Below are 21,376 nucleotides of genomic sequence, written 5' to 3' on the forward strand. Positions count from 1 at the left end.
TGAATTAACGCGGCATGTATGCGTATGGATGGTGAAGTTCGAGGAAGATCTGGCAAGTGGGCTGGCACATACGGCGTCACCTTCAATGGTTTTGGCATTACTTCATCATCAAAGTGGAGAGGACAAGATCTCATGGATCTCGTCTCTAGTGGAGATAGTACATGAACTGCATTTTAAGCAGCCTCTAAATAGATGGACTCTTTGTTGGGAGGCCGATCCATCCTCCGTCAAAGGGTCTCTCACCCTGCCCTTCATCCCCTGCCCCGCACCACATCACACTCACGCCCGCCCGGCATTCAGCAGGATGTTGGTACCCTGCTTCCCTCCCGGAAGGTACGCCACGTTGGGGTTGCTCGCCAGCGTCTGCGCGATCTCCCTGCTGGCCTCGATCTTCCGGATCTGGATGAGGCCGTCGCCGACCTTTGCGATGGCCTTGGCGATGGCGTCGGCGCTCTCGGCCTCGCCCTCTGCGCGGATGACGTTGGCCTGCCGCTCCTGCTCTGCCTTCTCGACAATGAAGCGCGCCCGCTCGGCGTCCTGCTGCGCGATCTGCTTCTGCTCGACGGCCTTTGTGAACTCCTTGCCGAAGGTCATGTGCGTGATGGAGACGTCCTCGAGGGCGATGTTGAACTCGGCGGCGCGCTTCATCAGGTCGGTGCGGATGCGCTGCGAGACGGCCTCGCGCTGCGTGATGAGCTCGGCGGCGTCGAACTGGGCCACGATGGACTTGAGGACTTCGTTTCCGATCGAGGGGAGCACTCGCTCGTCGTAGTCTTGGCCGAGGTTCTGGCAAGACAAGACAGTCAGCTATTGGTTTCTTGCCACACACGGGGAGGAGCAGAGGCCGGGCCATACCTGGTAGATCTTGGGCAGGGCCTGCACCTCAGGCCTGTGCAGCACCCTCAAGGTCAAGCTGACCATCTGCAAGTCCTTGGAACCGGTCGTGGTGGCGATCATGCGGGGTTTGGTGCGCACGTCGAAGATGATGCTCTTCTGCAGCCAGGGCACGAGGAAGTGTGTGCCCTCGCTGATGACCCCTTCCCTCACTCCCGACAGTCGGTCGAAGATGACGGCGCGCGAGCCGCCTCGGACATCGTATATGGACTGGCTGGCCAGACTGACGCCGACGGCCGCGGGGATGGCTAGCCGGTAGATATTCCGGAGCGCGTTGGCGTTGAATTGTGCCATGGTGGGCTGGCTGTGTGGGCGAGATCGACTCTTGCTGCCGTTCTCGTGTGGGTGGTCTCGGCTCGCCTGGAAAGGTGAACTGAGGTGATGCTGCCCGCCGATGCCTTGCTCCACTGCAAATCGATGAGAGCTTGAAGCTCTGGAGTGGCCCGTGCTCCATGGAAGGAAGTGGGAACTTTGTCGGTACGTAGCGACGTTCTGCTTCCGCTAAGCCGTTTGAGGACTAGTCCCGCCAGGTCCAATGGCTTGGTTCCGATTTCCAACGACGTCGGGATCAAATCATCATCGTCAGGACTTGAGTCTGGCTCTTCACGACAACACACTCGCGAACCCTCGATTGAACATCTCCCACGTCAATTGAAACAGACTACACGATGAGACCTACTCAAATCCTTCGCAGCGGCGGCGGTGATGCCCCTCTTGGCATGTACAACAAGTGAGTTGGCAACATGTCATCGTGTCGACATGGGAGGCGCGGCTTTTCTTGCGGTGGCCTCGGAAGCTCGCGCCCACCTCGTTCAGAAGACTACAGCGGATCTTCTAGGGCTGTGCTAATCGCTTCTTTACAGGTACATCGGTGGCTGGGGACAACTTGGTGAGTAGCAAAACCCACGGGGCGCAGAATCTCGACGACGGGCCAGCGTGCAACGCGCGCAAATCACAGCGCGGAAGGAAGCACCGGGCGGCGAGACGCTCTTCGGATCACATCTCGGAACAATCGATATCACGACCGGCGTACTGACAGGATCATCCGTGACACAGGCACCGCGGCTCAGGCCCAGAAGGGCATTGTTACTTACGGCCTCGCTCCCAACCGACAGAACCCCTTCGCCGGCGCAGCCCACGCAGCTATCTTCAACACGTGGCGACGAGCCAGCGCTCAGATCCTCTACGTCGTCCCTCCATTCGTCGCCGCTTACTACATCATGAATTGGGCTGTTGAGAGGTGAGTCTTGGATCAGGAAGAGGCGGGAGGAAGCGCTGCGCTACTGATCTTGCGATGCTGACGACTTCGCGACAGGAACCACTACCTGAACTCCAAGGCTGGTATTGCTGAGTTCAGTGACAGCGAGGAGTAAAGAAAGGGCTGATGAGACGGGACGACGTATCGGCGTGCATTAAGTGCATCCTAGGTCGAAGTCACAGGATCGGACGTCACGGTGTATAACAATAGATCGGAGATTGAGAGACCACTATAGAGCACAAAATTCGACAAACTGAATCGACCATCTCATGAAAAGAGCGACCAAGGGTGACATCGCATCTGGCACTACCCGTTTGGTCGTGTCATGAGCTGCCACAGTTGCCTCTTCGCTTTTGTGTGATAGAAGCCCATTCGACCGCCGAGAGAGTGACGCAAGTCGAGCAGAATTACGACAATCGATATTGATCTACCCAAACTAAGCTCAAACTTAGCAATTCTGGCATTGCCATCAACAAACACTGGATGATCAGCCACGAAGGCCCCAACTACACTTTCGTCGTCCCATTTGTTGTTGCGCCATCCTCCTTGACCACCTCAAAGCCCTTCCAATCCGGGAGAGCCTCCCGGATCTCAACCCTATACGCCGGGATTCCGCCAGCGTAATTGACCTGCTCGAAGGCTTTGCCTGGTACACTGCCCCCCATATATGTACTGCGCGTCGTTGGGAACAGCGTCGCATCACTCAGCTCGTTGATGTGATTCTTCCATGCCTTGGTCGCATCCTTTGTGGCGTTGATGTACTTGACGCCCTCTCGCTTAATCTTGACGATGGCGTCCGCTATCCAACGGCCTTGGACCTCGACGGTGGCGGGACCATTGGACAACAGAGTTGGTCCATGAGGCCCATACTGCATCATTGAGAGTCAGCTCAAATCCCAAGGCATCAAATATTTTGATGGAAACAGGCAGGTTGGGGCGTCATCTGCCCATTATCTATCCCATTCATTGCAGCCTAGCGAATGACATCAAGGCCAGCAGTGGAAAGCGCGCAGGTATGGGAGATACACATCCGCAGAAAGGTCGAAACACTGCATGGAAAAAACGCTCACCATGTGGAACATATTGGGATATCCGGATACAGTGAGTCCAAGGTAAGTGTTGGCGGCTGCTTTCCATTCTGACTCAAGCTCGGAGGATTCAATGGACTTTAGCCCCATCTGGGTCATCCCGCCGGTCGTGATATCCTTGCAGCAAAAGTTAGTGAAAAGATGTAATCGTGAGGAGGTACTACCACTTACGAAGCCGGTAGCAATGGCGATCACATCGAACTCGTAATGCGACCCGTCCTCGAGAGTGACCCCAGTCTCATCGAACTCCTTGACCCCATTCTTCGAGATGTCGATGACGTCCACGCTCTCCCTGTTGAACTGCTCATAGTAGTTCTGCTCCAGGCAGGGCCTCTTGATGCCGAAATAGTGCGGCATCTTGAGCGGCGCCAGGAGATCCCGCTTCCTCGGGTCACCGATCCTACTTCGTACCGTCTTGGCCCAGAAGTTGTACGCCTCGGTATTGGCTTCGGCGTTCGTGATGTAATCTTTGTAGTTGGCCAGCCAGAAAACAAAACCTCCGTGGTCAAAAAGCGACTGGTAGAACTTCTCCCGCTCCTCAGGGGAGTCCTCGAAGGTACCCTTCTCAGAGAAGTTGTACAGGAACCCCCCAAAGGTCCTCTCGCGCATCTCGAAGAAGCGATGATACCACTGCTTCGAGTTCGTCTGCTCTTCAACCGTGAGAGGTTTCTTGCCCATGGGGATCGCCAGGTTGGGTGTCCGCTGGAAGACTTTCACGGAGCCAGCGATTGGGCCCCATTCTTGAGATATCTGAACCCCCGAAGCGCCGGTGCCGATGACGGCACACCGCTTGCCGCGGACGTCAATCTCATCATCGGGCCAGAAGGAAGAGTGGTGGACGATTCCTTGGAACTTGTCAATGCCGGGCCAGTCGGGGATATAACGCTTTGCAGCCTAGTCTTTGGTCAGGGCAGTCTACTCATTACCCTTCCGAAAGAGAGCCACTCACAAATCCAGTCCCCAGGATGAAGAACTTTGCTTTGCTTGTCCGGCCATCTGCTGTTTTCACGATCCATTTGCCTTCTGCCGTGTCGAAATTGCCACTTGTCACCACAGTGTTGAAAGAGCAGTCCTTTTTCACGTCGATCACCTTGTCAACATGGTCGAAGTATGCTCGCAGCTCCTTGAAATCAGGATAGTTGGTTGACCAGTTCCATGTGTTGTATACCTCAGGCCAAGAGAATTCGTACTCTGGAACAGCCGAGTCGACCCGAGCACCAGGGTAACACTGCGTTGGTAGTTAGTCAATTGCGTAGGTGTTTGTAAACGACATAGAAAAAAGCATTGTGCCATTCTTTGAGTGGAGTTGGGAAGCCTGGTTGCTTGTATTGAACAAAGAACGCAAGCCCTGTCATGCTGGGATAGGGGCCAGCATGATGAAGAAAAAACACTTGTGTTGAGGGTGCATCGACATGTCTGCGGGGTGTGCTTACGTTCCACCTCCAGGTTCCACCGGTGTCGTTGCCGGCTTCGAAGATGACGGCCTTGAGCCCGCGGTCTCGGAGTGTTTTGAGCATAAAAACGCCGCCTTGAAAAAAGGTATCAGCATCTATTCGGTCGATTTATATCAACCTTAGGGTGGTAATCATGAGACTCACTGAATCCCGCTCCGACGATCAGTGCGTCGACATCGATGTCACCGTACGGCCATTTGCCGTCCTCACGGCGGACAGAATAGTCCGTGAGCTCGGTCTTGAACTTCTTCTCCGCTTGAGGGAGAGTGGTGACTGCAGGATCTCCCATGGCGACGAGGGTATATATTCACCTGATGTCAGCAGAAAGAATTGAAACAGACTTAGGAATCTGGTGCAAGCTCCACTCAGGACAGGACGTTGTGCGACCACCTCGGTCACAGCTGAGTCTCTTGAGGGTCCGGGTAATTTATATACTGGACCACGAATAGTGTCTCATGCCGTGTAACCTTGGAATGGCCCCAAGCATGATTCCATTTTCCCCTCCCACCTTGACACGCCTCTACTGCGGGATCCTCGCTTGGGGGAAGATCATCATTCTTCGTGCCATCTCGCCTGTGAACGATTGCTGGCGCCCAATCCTCTTCTGAACTCCTCATGTGACGCTAAGCTCGGATGGCGGATCCGCATTCACGGCAAGGCGTTTCAATCATCAGGAGGAGACGTGGGCTGGATCCGTACCTCCAAGCCGCCATCGACGCGACATGTCAAGCCGAATCCCTGCGGCTGCCACATCTGTTGGTGCGTGACCCCAGACTTTCCCCGCGTGCCACCCGCATTGATGAAATCCGGGGTGACTTCCTAGGGTCTAGACTAGAGCGCAGTGATGTTTACGGTTCGAGCGACTTGGGACACTGGATACTCGCCACCCTCCCTCCCTTACTACCAGACCATGCGAATTAGCTGTACCGCGTGCGCGGGTCCGTTGCGGAAGCCGAACAGACCAATTGTCTTCACATCTGGAATCCCAAATCAAAAATACCGAGTGCTGACTTATCTCGGCATCTCTGAATCGAGTATGCCGCCCTCGCGTCCTGCCACCTCTGGACAGCTAGAAGAATCGCGGCTCCGTAGCATGCCATAGAGACAGCTCGCATGTCCGCCATATCGTCGTTTCCCCGCGCTGACACGGTTCCATCTGTCCGAACCGCTGGGGTTGATGCGAGCTCATCATGACGCTGCGGGGTGATGGGGCTCGTTCCTGTGCTGTGGACGTGGAAAGCGGAGCAACATGGCGAGTGGGCACGATGTTAGCCGCGGCCGGCGAATGCATACAGTACCAAACAGAACACCCCCAATCCCCGCACCGAGGAATCTGGCGAAGCACAATTTATTAGACGAATGTCAAAGGCACACTGCAAAGAAGTAACCATTGGCGAATGGTGGGCTGTGACACTGCCGGTGCACAGTGAGACTGATCGGCCACAATTCTCTCTGTGGATGCCACGGCAGATGCAAAGTAGCAACCGAGGTGGTTGGCAACCCGCGGGTGTAGGCCACTTATAAATAGAGTTCAAACTTGTTGTCTGCCGGCGCGGCTCCCATTCCCAGCCCCGCTTTGTTATGGTCTTTCACACCGAAACGCCCGTCTACATATGTAGTTCACACCATCTAGAACGGGGTTCGCATCGTCAATCCAAGCCAGGCCAGCTCAGCTCCTCGTAGATTCAAAGTGACGACGACCTTTCAGCACCATGGCGCCTCTCACGGAACAAACCCTCAGCACGCTCCGCTCCACCGTGGATGCGGCATGCTACGACCACAGCAAGGGCATCCCCGGCGCAACGGTCGTCGTGGTGAACAAGGACGGCGATGAACTCTTCGCGCACGCCTCCGGGCGGCGGGGGATGGCCAGCGCCGAGGATGACGCTGGACAGCGTGTACTGGATCGCGTCCTGCACCAAGATGATCACCGGCGTCGCCTGCATGCAGGCCGTCGAGAAGGGGCTTCTCAGGCTCGACGACGGCGACCAGCTCGAGGGGCTGTGCCCCGGAGCTCAAGACGCTGCAGGTGCTGAAGAAGGACGGCACGTTCGAGGAGAAGAAGAAGCAGATCACGCTGCGCATGCTCTTGACCCACACGGCGGGCTTCGGTTACTCCTTCTTCAATGTGAGGCTGAGGGACTGGGGCCTTCCTGCTGGCATTGATGAGTTTAGCGGTCGGTACGAGGACATGATCTCGCCGCTTCTGTTTCAGCCTGGCGAGGGCTGGGAGTACGGAGTAAGTTGAACCTGGGCGACTTCGTCTTATGACAAACAGTATCTAATCTTTTGACAGGTCGGCATTGACTGGGCTGGCATTGCCCTCGAGAGGGTGACGGGACAGAAGCTGAACGACTACATGAAGAAGAGCATCTTCGAGCCGCTCGGCATCAAGAACATGTCCATGATACCAACCCCGGAGATGAAGTCCAAAATGGCATACATGAACCATCGCGAAAGTGATGGAACCCTACGCCCACGAGACCACCTCGCACGATTGCCGGCGGCGGTGAGCAGCAAGGAGGAAGCAGAGAGGTGCTTCAACAGCGGCGGAGGGGGCATGTTTGCCCAGCCGCGGGAGTACTGCAGTAAGCACGGTCTCTTTACCAATAGTTCATGCGGCTGGCGATCACGAGAGGCGGGAGACGTCGACTGGTGCCTCATGCCCATCAGTATCCAGTAATGGCTGACACTGTTGCAGAAATCTTAGCGGTCCTCCTCAATGATGGCAGATGCCCAAAGACCGGTGCCGAGATCTTAAAGCCATCCACCATCACCGAGATGTTCACGAACCAAATCCCCGACTTCCCGGACTTTGGCCGGCAGCCCATCCCAGCGGCGAAGCCAGACCAGACCAACCCCATCCCGGAGCTTTATCCTCTTCCTGGGAACCCTCCCCAAGGTTGGGGGCTGACCTTTATGATCAGCGGTGGCGGGGCGACGGGTCGCAGCCGGAGCACTGTTCATTGGGCAGGGCTAGCTAACTGTTGGTGGTGGGCAGATCGGGAGAATGGTGTCGCGGGAATCGTCGCCACGCAGATACTGCCGTTTGCCGACTTCCCAGTCTTGAAGCTGTGGGCAGATATTGAGAAAGAGGTGTATGTGGGGATGCATGCTGCGAGCAGTGGAAAGTGATGATGCAATTACGTGTATGCGGAAAACTTTTCGGGGGATCAGGACACTAAGTCTGTTCGCGGTATAAGGAGCTCTGTTGAAAGTCGTATGCCCACATGGCAGATGATGAGTACTTGTTGATTCGACCCGAACATTAATTTACCACAATGATCGCTTCGCACGACTCTAAGTAGCCCAAAAGCCATGATCGTTTCCTTTGTCCAAGCAAAAGACTTGGACCTCTTTCCGATGTCTCATGAAAATTTCCTGCATCCATGGATTTGCACGTTGCCTCATCAACATCATCTGTCAGAGTACCGAGTGTCGGTCGATTGTTGGAGGAGGAAGTGAGCGACGGACGGAGAGGAGGGCAGGCAGTTGTCAGTTGGCGGTTGTGCAAGGAGGGATGATGATGGATCCAGGATAGGATAGTCTAGCAGTAGCAGGCAGGCCATGACAACAATAGTCCATAGTGTACCTAAATGAGCATGAAGGACGGAATAGGCCCGCCACCAGAGAGAGGCATGCCTGTATGTAGCGAGCCAGTCACTGAGAATAACTCGACTACTCGGCAAGGACATCACGTTTTCTAAATTGGGCGAGATCTTGGAGAAGTCAACGATCTAATGAGCAATAATTGAATTTCGGAACTGAGTCACGACGTAGGAATCAACGGCGAAAAATCGAAAGGAAATTCACCGCTCGATGGGCGCCCAATGAAGGTTCTGATCCTTTACTCAAAGAGGCATGGATGAGGTTTGTTGGTAGGTCTCTCGTACGTACGGTAATCGTATGGGGAAGCAGTCGTTTATTGGTGTTGTTCTGGCTAAGTTCTGAGAGGCTACGTGCCCCGTAGGGGATAACTAAAGTAGCCATTCAAGTGCGAGGGTCGTACTTGCCAACAAGGTTTGACATCATAATTCCATTCATCCTTTCACATATATCAGTCTGCAATGACAGGGCTATGTAGTTTTACGCGAAGGCATCTAACGCCTCCCTGGATACACATCGGACAAGCAGACGGATATCAATGGCCACGTCAGTGCAGGAGTTCGCTGGAACTAAACTTGTGGTCTAGAATAAAAGAGCTTTGGGTTGGACATCGCTGAGGAGTCATAGGTAGCGCTTGGGAAACCACAATGCGAGGTCCCTATTCTTATGCAGATAACAGCCCTTGAGGAAGTCTGCTCGTCTAGTTTTGGAATGGAATTAGACCGGCCGGACTGGTAGCCTGGCGAGGTGGTGTCTTGACGGAGGCGCAGGGCGGCCTTCACTGTCATTTAGTGGAATAGACCCGACGTCGAAATCATCGCCTGCCTCAAGGATCCAAGGTCGTAAGGCAATCATGGGAGAATTGTGTGATTTCCAGTAAGTCAAAAACAAATCTACCGCATGGTTTACGCCTAGATATAGCTTGAGTGGCTCGCTGAAACTGAAATGTCCTAATAAGCTCAAACTGCAACTGTGGGCGACACTACAAGTTTATGTCCTCATGGCATGCACGGGACGAATGTTCTGCCCCGTGGCCGGAAGTCATGAAGTAAGAGAACACCATTTAGCGATTCCATATCACTATCATGAAAATCCTCTAATGTGGTCCAAACTTCCCAAGGCAGCAGTATGAGCTAGAAAACATTCGACATGTAGAAGGATTAGAGCAAGGACATCCCAGGGACAACAGAACAAAGAGGATCGGTACGCAATACGGACACATGCCAACAAGGTAATTCTTGCCACAGAGGGGGCCAACAAAGGTGGGATGGCACTGCCACGTATCAGTTAGAGCTCGCAACCGGGCCTGTGCCCGCGGTGCAACTGGGGCAGTCACCTTCATGGCAGCATTTTTAATGGACTTTGTGATCTCAATGAGCCAGTAATTGCCGAGTTCACATGGCCGCTCTAGAAAGCAGCTTGGCTACTCATATGCACAATCTCGTCGCATGTGAGGTGAGTTACCGACAGAGTTGATATCGCAAAGGGTTCGAGATCACTGCGATAGTTCCCTTCGGCAACGTTCATCTCATGGGCGGCCATGCTTTGCCGAGCAGGACACGGTCCAGTCCAGACTATCATATGCTGCCGAGACGTCTGTCGGTGCCGACTATCGACACTGGCAGGGAGGAAAAAAGAGACCAGATGAAGTCGAAGGCGCACGAGGCTAGATTGTTTCGCGGGCGCGGCTCGGTGATGCGGTTCTGGATGTTTCAGAGAAGCGACCTAGCCGCTCAAAGAGGGTCCAAGTCCCTGTGCGCTGGGCTTCTGTTCAGGGGTTAAGAAGATCATTCGGCACGAGTCGGCGGTCGCCCTGCGCACCTTGCACGCAGATCTTCTGGGACGGGCGTTAACGAGCGCGCAAAACGGGTCCATTTGGTGGTGGCGCTTGGGAGGCCGCTGGCAGGCTTCGCATGCGGCATGAGTTGTTAGCCCACTGGGCATAAATCGACGGTCGCGGGCGCAGGGTGCTTCATCCGAAGTGGAGGCACGGCGCACAGAGACGTCCAAACATTGTGGAGGGCCCTTGATATATATAAGCTATGATCAGGGAAGGTTTATTATCGGGTGGATGTCCGCGGGGTGGGGCCATCGGAGTGGCAATGCCAGGAGGCAGCCTCTGTGGCTGACGGAGTGCCGAATCTGGCAATACTGTGGGCTCCCATCGTGAATATCCTGCTGGGGCTGACGGGGAAGACACGGGCGCCTCGGATGCGATGGGTCGTGTTCACGATTTGCCAGGCTGCAAGGGGCCCTTTTTTCGTTCTCGTATGTGACTCCTGAGCTAGCAGTGCAGGCTGAAAGTTGTTTTTCCTCGACGAACTGCCGGAGTCTGGAACACATGCACAAGACGGTGTGGTTGTGGCATTGGTTGCTGGTGAAACATGGTGTTTAGAGCTGTGTGGGTGAGGACTGGCGAGGGCCAATGCATTCTGCCCGCTGCACCATCATCATGCATAAGTGACGGACTGATGGATTGCCTCAGTTGGGCTGCCAGGCTGCCAGGCACAGGCACAGGACACAGGGAAGGGCACTCCACACCGGGCCAGCATTACAGATCGGGAAGAAAAGATCTTCGCGTGGAAGCGCCAGCACAAGGCAAAGCTGACTGGCAGACTGGCGGGACAAGGCGGCTCCCCTGCATATCAGTGGGGACGAGGGCGGCGGATGCCCCGCTGCCAAAGGCTTGGGTAGGGCCCTGCCAGGTGTGGTGGAGCGATATTGCCCCCCGGGTATTGGAGCCGACGGCGGTGATGGTCATGGTGGCCATGGTGGTGGTGGTGGTGGTGGTGCTTTGGCTTGCACGTTGACCAGAGCAGCTGAAAAGAGGGAGATTGCAGCAATGCGGGCGGGGGACAAGATGGGATCGACGAAGGCCTGGTCTCACCAAAGAGCAGGTGAGGTCGGCTCCTGGTGGCTGATTGGCTGCATGTCAGACCCACCCCGAGGCGCTCATGTTTGAGCTCTCAGGGGCAAGGGCGACCGGAGACTTTTCGATTGGCCTTGGAGCTTCGACTGTTAGACTCCAAGATCTGCCATCTTGCCCGCCCGCCGATCATCTTTGAGCCTCTTTTCGGCCCTGCTTACCACGGGCCCTGCCTCGTACTGGCTCGGTCCTTGCAGCCTCCTTGACTCCTGAGTCTACTCCTGACACCTGCAAGGCACATTTTCCCATCCCCACAGCACCAGGCACGCGCAGGCACGCGCAGGCACGCGCAGGCACGCGCAGGCACGCGCAGGCAAGCGCAGGCAAACAGGGCAAGCTTTGTTTCGTTTCGATGCCACCGCTGCAGAGCCCACTCTTATGCTCTCCGCCCCCTGCTTTCTTTGACTTCCCGCCGCGGACGGCAGCGATCCACGTTGCCCGATTCGCTGTCGTTGAATCTCCCATGTCGGGTCAGCCATGTTCTCGCCCAGTCAAGTCCATCAGACGAACAGACAAACAACCATACCCGTCAATTGCCATTCCAAGCAGGCTCCACAATAGTGACAATGCCCACAATGGCTGAATGGCCACAACCCAGACAGACAATGGCCCTTGTACGTACTGTAGCATCCTCGTTGTTTGTCCCCCTCTCCCTCCTGGGGGCCAGGGGGGCAGATGGCGGCCTCGAAGTGAAGCCCTCGCTCGCATATATCAGGTCAGTCACCTCCCACCTCAACCTGCTCATCTCATGATTCTGGCACCATCAAGCATCACAACACTCTTGTCTTTTCCTCGTCCTTCTTCCTTTTTTTCTTCTCTACAGACACTCCCTCAACAACAAGGCCTGGAGCTTTTGTTTGTTTTCTCGACTTCGACCTCGGCTGCCATCTTTTCAGTCCCACGGTCCACTCCCTTCGTCTTGTTCCGTCAATTTCGTCTTTCAAAGATACCCAACCAACAAATACCGACAACATGATGCTGTCTACTTCCAACATCGCCGCTGTGCTGGCTTTCTCCGGTGCCACCTCGGCCCACATGATCATGGCCAACCCCAAGCCATACGGCGCGTCCTCAATAGACAACTCTCCCCTCACGGCCAGCAACTACCCTTGCAAGCTCAGCGGAGACCCTGCCACCTTCTACTCGACCGATGGCCTGTCCAACACGGCCACCGCAGGGGACTCAGTCAAGATGTCCTTCACTGGCTCTGCCGTCCACGGCGGTGGCTCCTGCCAGGTCGCCCTGTCGACCGACATGCAGCCCTCTGCCTCGACCCGCTGGTCTGTCATCCTGTCCATCGAGGGAGGTTGCCCTTCCAAGGACGGTTCCGGCCCCAGTGAATACGACGTCAAGATCCCCGCCGACATCCCCGCCGGAGACTACTCTTACGCCTGGACATGGACCAGCAAGCTCAGCGGCCAGCCAGAGTACTACATGAACTGCGCCCCGCTCACCATCCAGGGCGGCTCTGGCTCCAAGAGGCGGGCAATGAACATCCACCAGCGCGCCGATGCCCTTGACGCCTACCCTCCCCTGGCTGTCTACAACCTGGCCGACATCAACAGCTGCAAATCTGTCCTGTCTTCCTCGCCACAGTACCCCGCCCCCGGCGACAACGTCGAGAAGCTCGCCGCCTCCGACCCGAACCTTGCTGACATCACTGGAGACAACTGCTTCGCCAAGGGTGTCACCTTCGACGGCAGCTCAAGCAGCGGCGGCTCCTCTGACAGCGGCAGCGGAAGCGGCAGCTCTGGATCTGGATCTGGATCTGGATCTGGATCTGGCTCTGGCTCAGGCTCGGCGTCGACACCCGCAGCAGCCCCATCTGCAACCGGATCGCCTTCCGGCTTTGCAACTTCTGTGGCCCCAGCCGCCACCAGCGCCGCAGCAGCGGCCCCTGCCACTCCCACCGGCTCTGGCAGCAGCTCGGGCTCTGGTAGCAGCTCTGGATCGGGCTCGTCCTCTTCTGGCGGTGGATCTTGCACCGAGGGCGAGTCAGAGTGTGCCGCTGACGGCACTTCATACAAGACTTGTGTTGCAGGAGGAGAATGGAGCGCCTCGATGTCTGTCGCAGCTGGCACAAAGTGCACACCGGGCGCTTCGTCGTCGCTCGCTATCGTCGCCGCTTCCAAGAAGCGCGGATTGCCCCTTCTTCGTTTCTTCTAAATCGTTTATTTGTGTGCTTCGAATTTTGAAATGGATCATCAGATCAAATTGCATGGGTTGGCGTTAAGGAGGCAATGCTGGACATAGGTTTCTCAAATACACTTTACCGCCTCTGGCGTTCTACACTTGGGTTTGCATCCGGATTTGTATTTAGACTCCGATGATGAGAGACAGCCCTTGCGGTCTTATTTTGACACATCACTGCCCATCTCTGTGACATGGCCCTTTTTACTTGACCGGAACTGCAGCACACTCTACGTCCTGAAAGTCATGGTTGAATAAATGAATGCTGCACAGCAGGGAGAATGTGCATCCATTTCCCTGAACTGCCCTATCAATGTTTGTTCCTTTCCAGGCCCAGCGATGGATCAGTGATAGACTTAGCACAGTGTTGTCTGCGCCTGCCTGTTGCCAAGGGTTGTGTCTGACGTTTAGTGGTCCTTCCTCCCCAAATTACCTCACAGCTCTTTTCTTTCCGTGTTCATGATTCTTTCCATCACATGGCATAAAATTTGTGGCAGTAGCGAACAAGCCAAGTCAACACCACTTTTGCTCCCCCATGATGAAATTTACATATCTTATCCACCTGTAAACATCTCAAAAACTTGTTTTGTTTGTCTTGCATCCGCCACAGGGGCACAACACAACCAGGGCCTGAAGCCCCATTATCGCATACCATTTAGAGCCCATGCTTATCCGAAGTCAGATCACCAGCAACTAATGAAGCATTCATCATTGATGTGGAAGGAATCTCTTGCACAGCAATGAAGAAGTTCCAGAGGCGCCCAAAGTCTGGTAGTGTCAAATGGCGACCGCCCAGATCGGATTGGTGGTCGTCTCCCCTCTCACCCGACGATGATGACTTGAAGCAGCGATGGCACAAACGTTACGGGAGGTTCGGTCGGCGTTATGAGACTCAAACACCTGAAGGTCCTTCTGTCGCTGAAGACTACAGCTCATGGGAACGTGGTTACCGCCAACACCTTCATAGGTGGGCCTTGGCACAGGGTGGCCCTGGCAACCTTGCACATCGCCGCATTCCCACCTACAATTTTCAACCACCATCGGATCAGGAAACAAGTGCTGGTGAACGGGTTCTCGACGTGGACGACTTCTTGAGCAGGACTGATACGCCTCAGCCACCGAGCTATGGTGCTGGGAGCGCTTCCGACGGAGCCCCAGGGGCTTCTGGGTCGGCCGTGGTGGAGCAGGAGGAGACACGTACTCGCTATACGGCAGCAGAAAAGGGAAAATGGCGAGAAGGGGAGCCGCCACCTTCTGGTATAGGGCCCTCCGCGCTCAAAACTGCTGTCCCAAACAGCCCCGAATCCCTGGCTCGTGGGATGTCTACCCAAGGCTTGAGAGTGCCACCGCGTCCTCACTCCCCAGGCAACGAGAACGACAAGGACACGCCGAGCGCCGAGCACGTTGAACGCGCAGAGTCGACATCCGCAAAACTGGCCCAGTCCCTGTCCAAGGCCAAAGCAGCAATAGCCAAAATTTCCGCCAGAAATCAGCTTGCGCAAGCTCGATTTAACATGGGCTTTGCCGCGGAGCTGCCCCTTGATGGATTAGGTGTGGTTCACGACAAGACCTCGCTGCCAAGGCGGCCCTTGCACAGGAGCAAGTACAATTCACCAACCGCGATGAAGAGAACACAGAGCCAAAGGGGTGTCCCCGGCCCCAGTTCTCAGGCCGGATCTGCCATGATGGAACGGACGCAAAGCCAAGCTAGAGTCCCAGACCCCAATTCACAGGAATATGCCGACATGGTGGCTGAGCCGAACCAGCGCCTAGAAGAGCTCTCACCATATACTCCCGACGACAGAGTCCCTGACACACCCATGCCAGACATGGACGAGGGTCCTGATGATAAAAAGCCCCCTCCGCTACCGAGTTCACCTCCGACACCGCGATTACCCCCCTCACAGGGTGGTGGATATGTGCCACAAGCGGAACCCTCCAGACCATACCATGCCCCGATTCTGCGGGCGAAGCGGGACTCCAGCGAAATTTCAGGTGGATGTACCCCAGGCCCATCCAGACATCTTCAAGCGCCGAAGCCGGCGGTACCATTGATGACGGTCGCTACAATGTCCGAAAATGGACAGGAGAGACGCATCTCATAGAATGAGTTGCGAGCTATAGATCTACAACCACCACCGTCGGTCCAAAAAGAGCTTTACAAGCTTTATTGCGTGCTCGTTCAAGTCGTGCAGGTCGCCACCTCCGAGTTCAGTGTGGTGGACCCCCACGACTTCATCGAAGCACTGTCGTGGAGCGACTCTGTTGCAGCTCGGGATGCGCAGGTAATCCGAAGGCTCCGTGAGCAGACTATCACACCACGCGGCGCGCTCAAGAAGCTTTTGGTCCCTTTCAGTCTCGAAGTGGATATATTTTTGGCCGTTGTAGACTTGGGCGCCGCGGCCATTCAGATTATCGACCCAAGGACACAGGAGGATCTGCGAACACGAGACAAGGATGATGGATTTGAGACAAGCACTTTCGTATATGAATTCATCCACACAATGTTTCCGGATGAGTGCCCCAGCCTGAGGGCTTGGACGATTCTCTTTGAGAGGACGGATCAGGCCCCAGAACCAATCAACGAGCCCGGACTTATCCGTGGTCGCTATGTCAACGAGTTGGGTAGTTCCATTAAGTTGCGGTCCATCCTACCTTTCTTCTTCGAGGTGGTGCGGATCGTTTGTAATGTGATAACACGGAAGAGGGTTGACGACGTCGCGCTCCTGAAGAGGCTCTTCGCCTTGTTTGATGGCACCCCGCGCTTGAAGACCAACCAGGCCTTGCAGCGGCTGCGGGAAGATTCTAGACAAATGTTGCGCAGCGCGCTCGAGCTCCGGGTCCGCAAAGCCCTGACAGACGCCGATGTCGATTTCAGGACCGCAGTCGCGTGGACGAGAGCAGACTCGCCCGGCCATTGCACGCCGAGACAGTTGCTCTACCTGAAACTGGATGCGAGAAGACGGGCCTCCACAGCAGTGACGCAAGCTCACCTCGCCGCTGGAGATCTCATGGCGCAGCATGGTCAGCTCCGCCTGCTGGTGGAGGGGATGTCGCTGAGGTGCGTGATGGCCAGATCCGGGCTGCAACACACGATGGTCAGCAAATTGACTGCGGGGTGGTTCTATTCGAAGGATGGGCGCAGGGAGATTTGGGAGCCCGAGGCTGCGCTGAACCAGTTCAGGTCTCAGGGGCTGAACGCTCTTGCGCGGAGGTTGCAGGCTATGAAGACGGAGTTGGAACACTGGGTGGGGATGGTGAACGAGCACCTGGACAGCTCCAAGATGCGATGATATGAGGGGGATTGGGTTGTTGTCTTGCTTCCGTGACCGGTTGTGTTTCGTAATCGAGATTTTGGATTAGTTCTTATTAATACACAGACTTGCGTCTTGCAAACATTTACCGGTGTCCCAGGGCCGTTCCCAGGCGCCAGATGCCTGCTCCCAATGAACTCGCCTGTCGCACTAAGAATACAGTGATTAGTAGAATATACATACACGTGAAACTTGAAGTCCTCGAGGTCTATCTAGGTGGAGATGTTGCTGATTTCATGGCTACGTCTCACAGGGCAGACGTGTGCACGACAAGATGGACACGTACGGAGGGTCTTGAGGGGTACAGATGAAGGCTCACGTTGATCACCACGATCGGATATTCCAGCACGACATCACTTGGTTCCACTTTCTACGAACGAAACCCAACTGGCCGCCATCTGATTGCAGTCTTCTCAAACCATTTGGGGCTTTGTCAACTGCGTGTCTAGAGCAGCCCACTTGCAAAGCATCAACACAAGTCGATCGATCCTATCATGGGTATATCGGAGGCTATCGATCACACTGTCTTGTTGTTGTTACTGTTTTGTTCTTCGTTGATTGAGCTAAGACGCAACTAAACCGAGCACCCATGTGGATGCCCTATGACTGATGGTCTGACGAGGTTTTGAATCCGCCGTAATGAAATCATGGACTTTTGCGATAATTAGGGATGACTCACTAAAATGATAGACATCAGAAAAGCGTCCATTGGTGTGAGTTCGCCGTCTCTTGTGAGGTCTTTGCGCTCAAAATTGTGTACGAGACATGCAATTAGCTTTGCTCGCCCAGTGGTCGATCACTCTTGCGGTCGAAGTATGCAGTGAGCTTTCCAACCGGCTTTCCCGCGGGGAAGGCCCACCAGAAACGTCTCATGAACCCATCAATCTCCTTGTCCATGGCTTCAATCGCCAGCGCCTTGTCCACGCCCTCGCACGATGCCTCGGTGGCGTCCCTCTCCAGCTCCACCTCACCCACCGTGTGTCCGAAATCAGTCACGTCGATGACCACAGTAAACTTCCCATCAACGATGTATCCCGTCCTGTCGGTGACGAACCTCGCCATCTCCCGCACCTGTCCGCCCTGAGGTCCGCGGTCTGCGTCCAGCTCCGAGCCCGGGACCAGGGTGCCCAGCATGGCTGAGATCTCGTGCACGTCGGTGATCTCCCTGAATGCGGAATTGATGAAGTCGCCGCCCACACGGATCTTGGCCTCCCAGGACGCATTGGGAGGACTCGCCCCCTTTGGACCTGTGAAGGGGCGCACTCCGCACTCGAGCTTCTCGCGACGGCGTATCCATACCCCGGCTTTGGATAAGGTGTCCTTGAGGGTGTCGTAGTATGTATCTTCGAAGCAGGTGACGCCCTTGTGTACGACAGAGTCGAATGGTGGCTCGCCGGTGTTTTGGTCAAGCTGGCGGATGGAGGTGGCTGTGGGAGCAAACTTGCGCTCAACCTCCAGAACTGACCGTCGAGGCTGGGAGCAAGGGGCCTGGGAGTGGACGAGGCGGCTCGCTTGTTTCTTGACGGAGAATGAGGCAGCTGGAGAGACGGCCGGGCGGTATGATGGTATTGAGAAAGTGCTGCCACCTGCGGCCAAGCGGCGGTATCTCAGCGGTGCCATCCTGGCAGAGCCGAATACTGCCATCATCGTCTCAGCTTGGCGGTTGGTTGTTCTTGGTCGACAAGGTAGAAAAAGCTACGACCGGTCAGAGTCCGAATCGAAGCTTGTTTTGTGTTGGTTTCGAGCGAGTGAAGACAGCACAAAGCTTGGGCGTTGTGTGACATTCACTAGTTCCCAGATGGCAAACGAAGACGGCCCGTTCTGTGCCCAGGCTCGCCCAACACCCTATTCACTCTCTGATGCAGCCAACCGGCCAAACTGACTACTTTACACGGGGCCAAATGTGAGAAGGTGAAGCAAATGCCTTCTGGAGTTAACAGCTTTGCTGAGTCTGCTTTCTGGAGGCTCTGGATTGTAGGTAATTTTACCTTTACCATGCGTCTAGAGATCTCGCTTCTAGATTTTGTTTGCGGACTCGTTTAATCTTTTCACGGCTTGACATCGCTTCAAAAAAATGCATTCATTTTGGGAATCCTTCCATCCGTGCCCGAAGATTTGGAAGGAGATCCGAGTTTTCCCACGAGCACGTTTTCCCGTCTTCAATCAGATTGTCTCCGGAGGCGAGCTGCATGCTTTACCATGATGTTGCTTGAAGTGGAGTAATCAAGCTCTTCTGTGTAACACAGAAGCAGCCAATTTGCTCCCAAACAGTTCCACCGATGATTCAGAAATCATCAGGAAGTATAAAAAGCAGAATACAGTTTTGGACGGAAAGGCGAGCTTCAGAGTACCATCAACATTCATGCCCGCAGAGCGTTTCGGCTCCAGACACGACAGTCCTATGTCAAAGCCCCTCGCCTCCAGTGCTCATCGTGAATTCGGTCGCCCACCATGTCAAGCTTCAGTGAAATATCTGAGCTCCGACATCACAAGACCGCGATCACACTCATCGTTCTGTTCCTGGCCACGTTCCTGCACTTCGCTTACCAGCGTTTCAGTCGAGGTCCTATTCCGATCTCAGTCAATTATCATTTCACCAGGAGGTGCAACAAAGAATGTGGCTTCTGCTTTCACACCGCCAAGACCTCGCACATGGCCTCCTCCGATGAGGCGAAGCGTGGTCTCGTTCTGCTCAAGAACGCAGGGATGAGGAAGCTCAATTTTGCGGGCGGCGAGCCGTTCCTCTACTCAAAGTACCTCGGTATGTCCCAAATCTTACAATCACTAGAAGAGGAATCCAACGTCCGAGCCTTCATATCTAATCCAGGACTAGGCGAGCTAGTTGAATTCGGCAAGCGGGTGCTCGCCCTAGAGAGTGTTTCGATTGTCAGCAACGGCAGCTTGATCAAGAAGTCTTGGCTGCAACAATATGGTGCGCACCTGGATATACTGGCCATATCATGCGACTCTTTTGACGAGGCCACGAATGTCAAAATTGGCCGAGGCAGCGGAGACAATGTGGCACAGCTCTTTCGCATTCGGGACTGGTGCAGAGAATACGGCATCAAGTTCAAACTCAACACTGTCGTGTGCCGTTACAACTTCGACGAGGGCATGGTGGAGCGTGTTGCGGAGCTGGACCCGTTCCGTTGGAAGTGCTTCCAGGTGCTGATGGTCGAGGGCGAGAACGACTCGGAACAGACCCTGCGTGATGTGAGGCGCTTCGAGATCAACGACCAAGAGTTTGGGCTCTTCTGCAAAAGACATGAGCACTTGCCTTGCTTTGTGCCAGAGTCCAACAAAGCCATGGCGGAGAGCTACTTGATTCTGGACGAGGTGAGCCACACGGCCCAAGACTTACCCCTTCCAATATTTCTAACGCTTCTGCGAGTACTTGCAATTCTTGTCTGGAACGAACAAGAACATCAAGTCAAGAAGCATCCTTGAAGCAGGTGTCAAAAATGCTTTGAAATCCATCCAATGGGACCAGGAGGCATTCCGGGACCGTGGGGGAGTGTACAAATGGACCAAAGAACAGCTGGGCAGCGATGGCGGTGGCTGTGGAGAGCATGCAAACAAGGAGCTTGACTGGTGATGAACTGCCTGGCGATACAAGTGATCAGGTTGCATGTGGACATGCCGTCGGGAAACTACAGCTTAGACCACCCGTCCTGCGGGGAGTCCGGAATTTTCTTTGGATATTAGACTGCACGACCAACCCGCTGCTCACATGCAATGTGTCAAGAAGATTGACCCCTGCGCTATGAAAAGAAAAGGGTACCGACCTCTAATTGCCACAGGCACCTCGGGCTCTTGTATTTCTCCCCAAGATATGCAACTAGTGAACCTTCATTCAAGCCACATGTCTCGGATAACTGGTATAATAGGCTTCCTAGTTCCTCCAAGACTTGTGCGATGGGCACTTCACCCCTTACGCTCACTCTTCTGCTGGCACGTGACTGGCGTACGCTGAATTCTGTATCTTCTTCCTGGATGGCAGGTGAGCTGCGTTGGTAGTTGTCCAACTTTTCACAGATAGGGAGACAGTCGTAAGCTCAATCACCTCAAATTTGAAAAGTAAATGCCGGTCAATGTGTGCAAGCATTGAAGAATACGGTTGGCCGCATCTAAAAACAAGCCCGTAGATGTAAGACATGACGGAACGCCGTTAGCACCTTCAAGTTGCTTGTGTATGGATCATTACTGTGTCTGTCTGCCCATTTCTCAATCGGCAAGAGAGCCGGGAAGACACTCAAGTTCAAGAGGAGTAACGGAGTACTCAGTGTTGCGCTAGATCGTTCGGAGGGGAAATATTGTCCGTCTGTGAATCCAGACCTTGCTCGGCATCTTGTAAAGCCAAGAGGCAATGTCGTATAAATTACCTAGACGACTCTTGTCAGGCAGCGTGGTGACGTACAGTTTCCACTAGATGCCATCTCCTGGTCAACTCGGATTGCACAGAGGACGCACGACTCCTACGTCCGCGAGCAGGACCCTGGGCTTTTGAGTGGGGAAGGTGCGGACAAAGGAGCTGAACCCCCCCCCCCCCAACCCCCAGTCTCCAACCCCAACTTTCCCTCGGGGCAGCGCGGGCCGTTGCTCCACTCCTTCTGCGGACCGGTCGGTGCCATTCAACCTTGACCTCA

At 54.9% G+C, this 21,376-nt stretch overlaps 8 protein-coding genes across 8 annotated transcripts; 5 read left to right on the forward strand and 3 right to left on the reverse strand.

Moving 5' to 3' along the window:
- Positions 1-279: 279 nt before the first annotated feature.
- INS49_013191 (uncharacterized protein) lies at positions 280-1,188 on the reverse strand (the record flags this gene model as incomplete). Its single annotated transcript, XM_043173891.1, has 2 exons — positions 280-786; positions 856-1,188. 2 exons carry the CDS (start codon positions 1,186-1,188, stop codon positions 280-282), a joined length of 840 nt encoding a protein of 279 aa, XP_043023188.1.
- A 374-nt stretch (positions 1,189-1,562) lies between these two features.
- On the forward strand, positions 1,563-2,267 carry INS49_013192 (uncharacterized protein; the record flags this gene model as incomplete). Its single annotated transcript, XM_043173892.1, has 4 exons — positions 1,563-1,624; positions 1,758-1,783; positions 1,951-2,134; positions 2,210-2,267. 4 exons carry the CDS (start codon positions 1,563-1,565, stop codon positions 2,265-2,267), a joined length of 330 nt encoding a protein of 109 aa, XP_043023189.1.
- Positions 2,268-2,658: 391 nt separating this feature from the next.
- INS49_013193 (uncharacterized protein) lies at positions 2,659-4,983 on the reverse strand (the record flags this gene model as incomplete). Its single annotated transcript, XM_043173893.1, has 6 exons — positions 2,659-3,021; positions 3,223-3,357; positions 3,412-4,134; positions 4,190-4,468; positions 4,674-4,768; positions 4,839-4,983. 6 exons carry the CDS (start codon positions 4,981-4,983, stop codon positions 2,659-2,661), a joined length of 1,740 nt encoding a protein of 579 aa, XP_043023190.1.
- Positions 4,984-6,406: 1,423 nt separating this feature from the next.
- Positions 6,407-7,829, forward strand: INS49_013194 (uncharacterized protein; the record flags this gene model as incomplete). The annotated part of the gene is made up of 5 exons (XM_043173894.1): positions 6,407-6,592; positions 6,724-6,933; positions 6,991-7,282; positions 7,396-7,638; positions 7,696-7,829. 5 exons carry the CDS (start codon positions 6,407-6,409, stop codon positions 7,827-7,829), a joined length of 1,065 nt encoding a protein of 354 aa, XP_043023191.1.
- Positions 7,830-12,198: 4,369 nt separating this feature from the next.
- Positions 12,199-13,392, forward strand: INS49_013195 (uncharacterized protein; the record flags this gene model as incomplete). The annotated part of the gene is made up of 1 exon (XM_043173895.1): positions 12,199-13,392. The coding sequence occupies one exon, from the start codon at positions 12,199-12,201 to the stop codon at positions 13,390-13,392; it is 1,194 nt and encodes a 397-aa protein (XP_043023192.1).
- A 1,343-nt stretch (positions 13,393-14,735) lies between these two features.
- On the forward strand, positions 14,736-16,709 carry INS49_013196 (uncharacterized protein; the record flags this gene model as incomplete). The annotated part of the gene is made up of 2 exons (XM_043173896.1): positions 14,736-15,411; positions 15,604-16,709. The coding sequence occupies 2 exons, from the start codon at positions 14,736-14,738 to the stop codon at positions 16,707-16,709; spliced, it is 1,782 nt and encodes a 593-aa protein (XP_043023193.1).
- Positions 16,710-17,501: 792 nt separating this feature from the next.
- On the reverse strand, positions 17,502-18,377 carry INS49_013197 (uncharacterized protein; the record flags this gene model as incomplete). Its single annotated transcript, XM_043173897.1, has 1 exon — positions 17,502-18,377. The coding sequence occupies one exon, from the start codon at positions 18,375-18,377 to the stop codon at positions 17,502-17,504; it is 876 nt and encodes a 291-aa protein (XP_043023194.1).
- Positions 18,378-19,181: 804 nt separating this feature from the next.
- On the forward strand, positions 19,182-20,325 carry INS49_013198 (uncharacterized protein; the record flags this gene model as incomplete). The annotated part of the gene is made up of 3 exons (XM_043173898.1): positions 19,182-19,491; positions 19,564-20,066; positions 20,122-20,325. The coding sequence occupies 3 exons, from the start codon at positions 19,182-19,184 to the stop codon at positions 20,323-20,325; spliced, it is 1,017 nt and encodes a 338-aa protein (XP_043023195.1).
- Positions 20,326-21,376: the final 1,051 nt, after the last annotated feature.

The sequence above is a fragment of the Diaporthe citri genome (assembly GCF_014595645.1).
Source record: "Diaporthe citri strain NFHF-8-4 chromosome Unknown scaffold_6, whole genome shotgun sequence".
Lineage (NCBI taxonomy): Eukaryota > Fungi > Ascomycota > Sordariomycetes > Diaporthales > Diaporthaceae > Diaporthe > Diaporthe citri.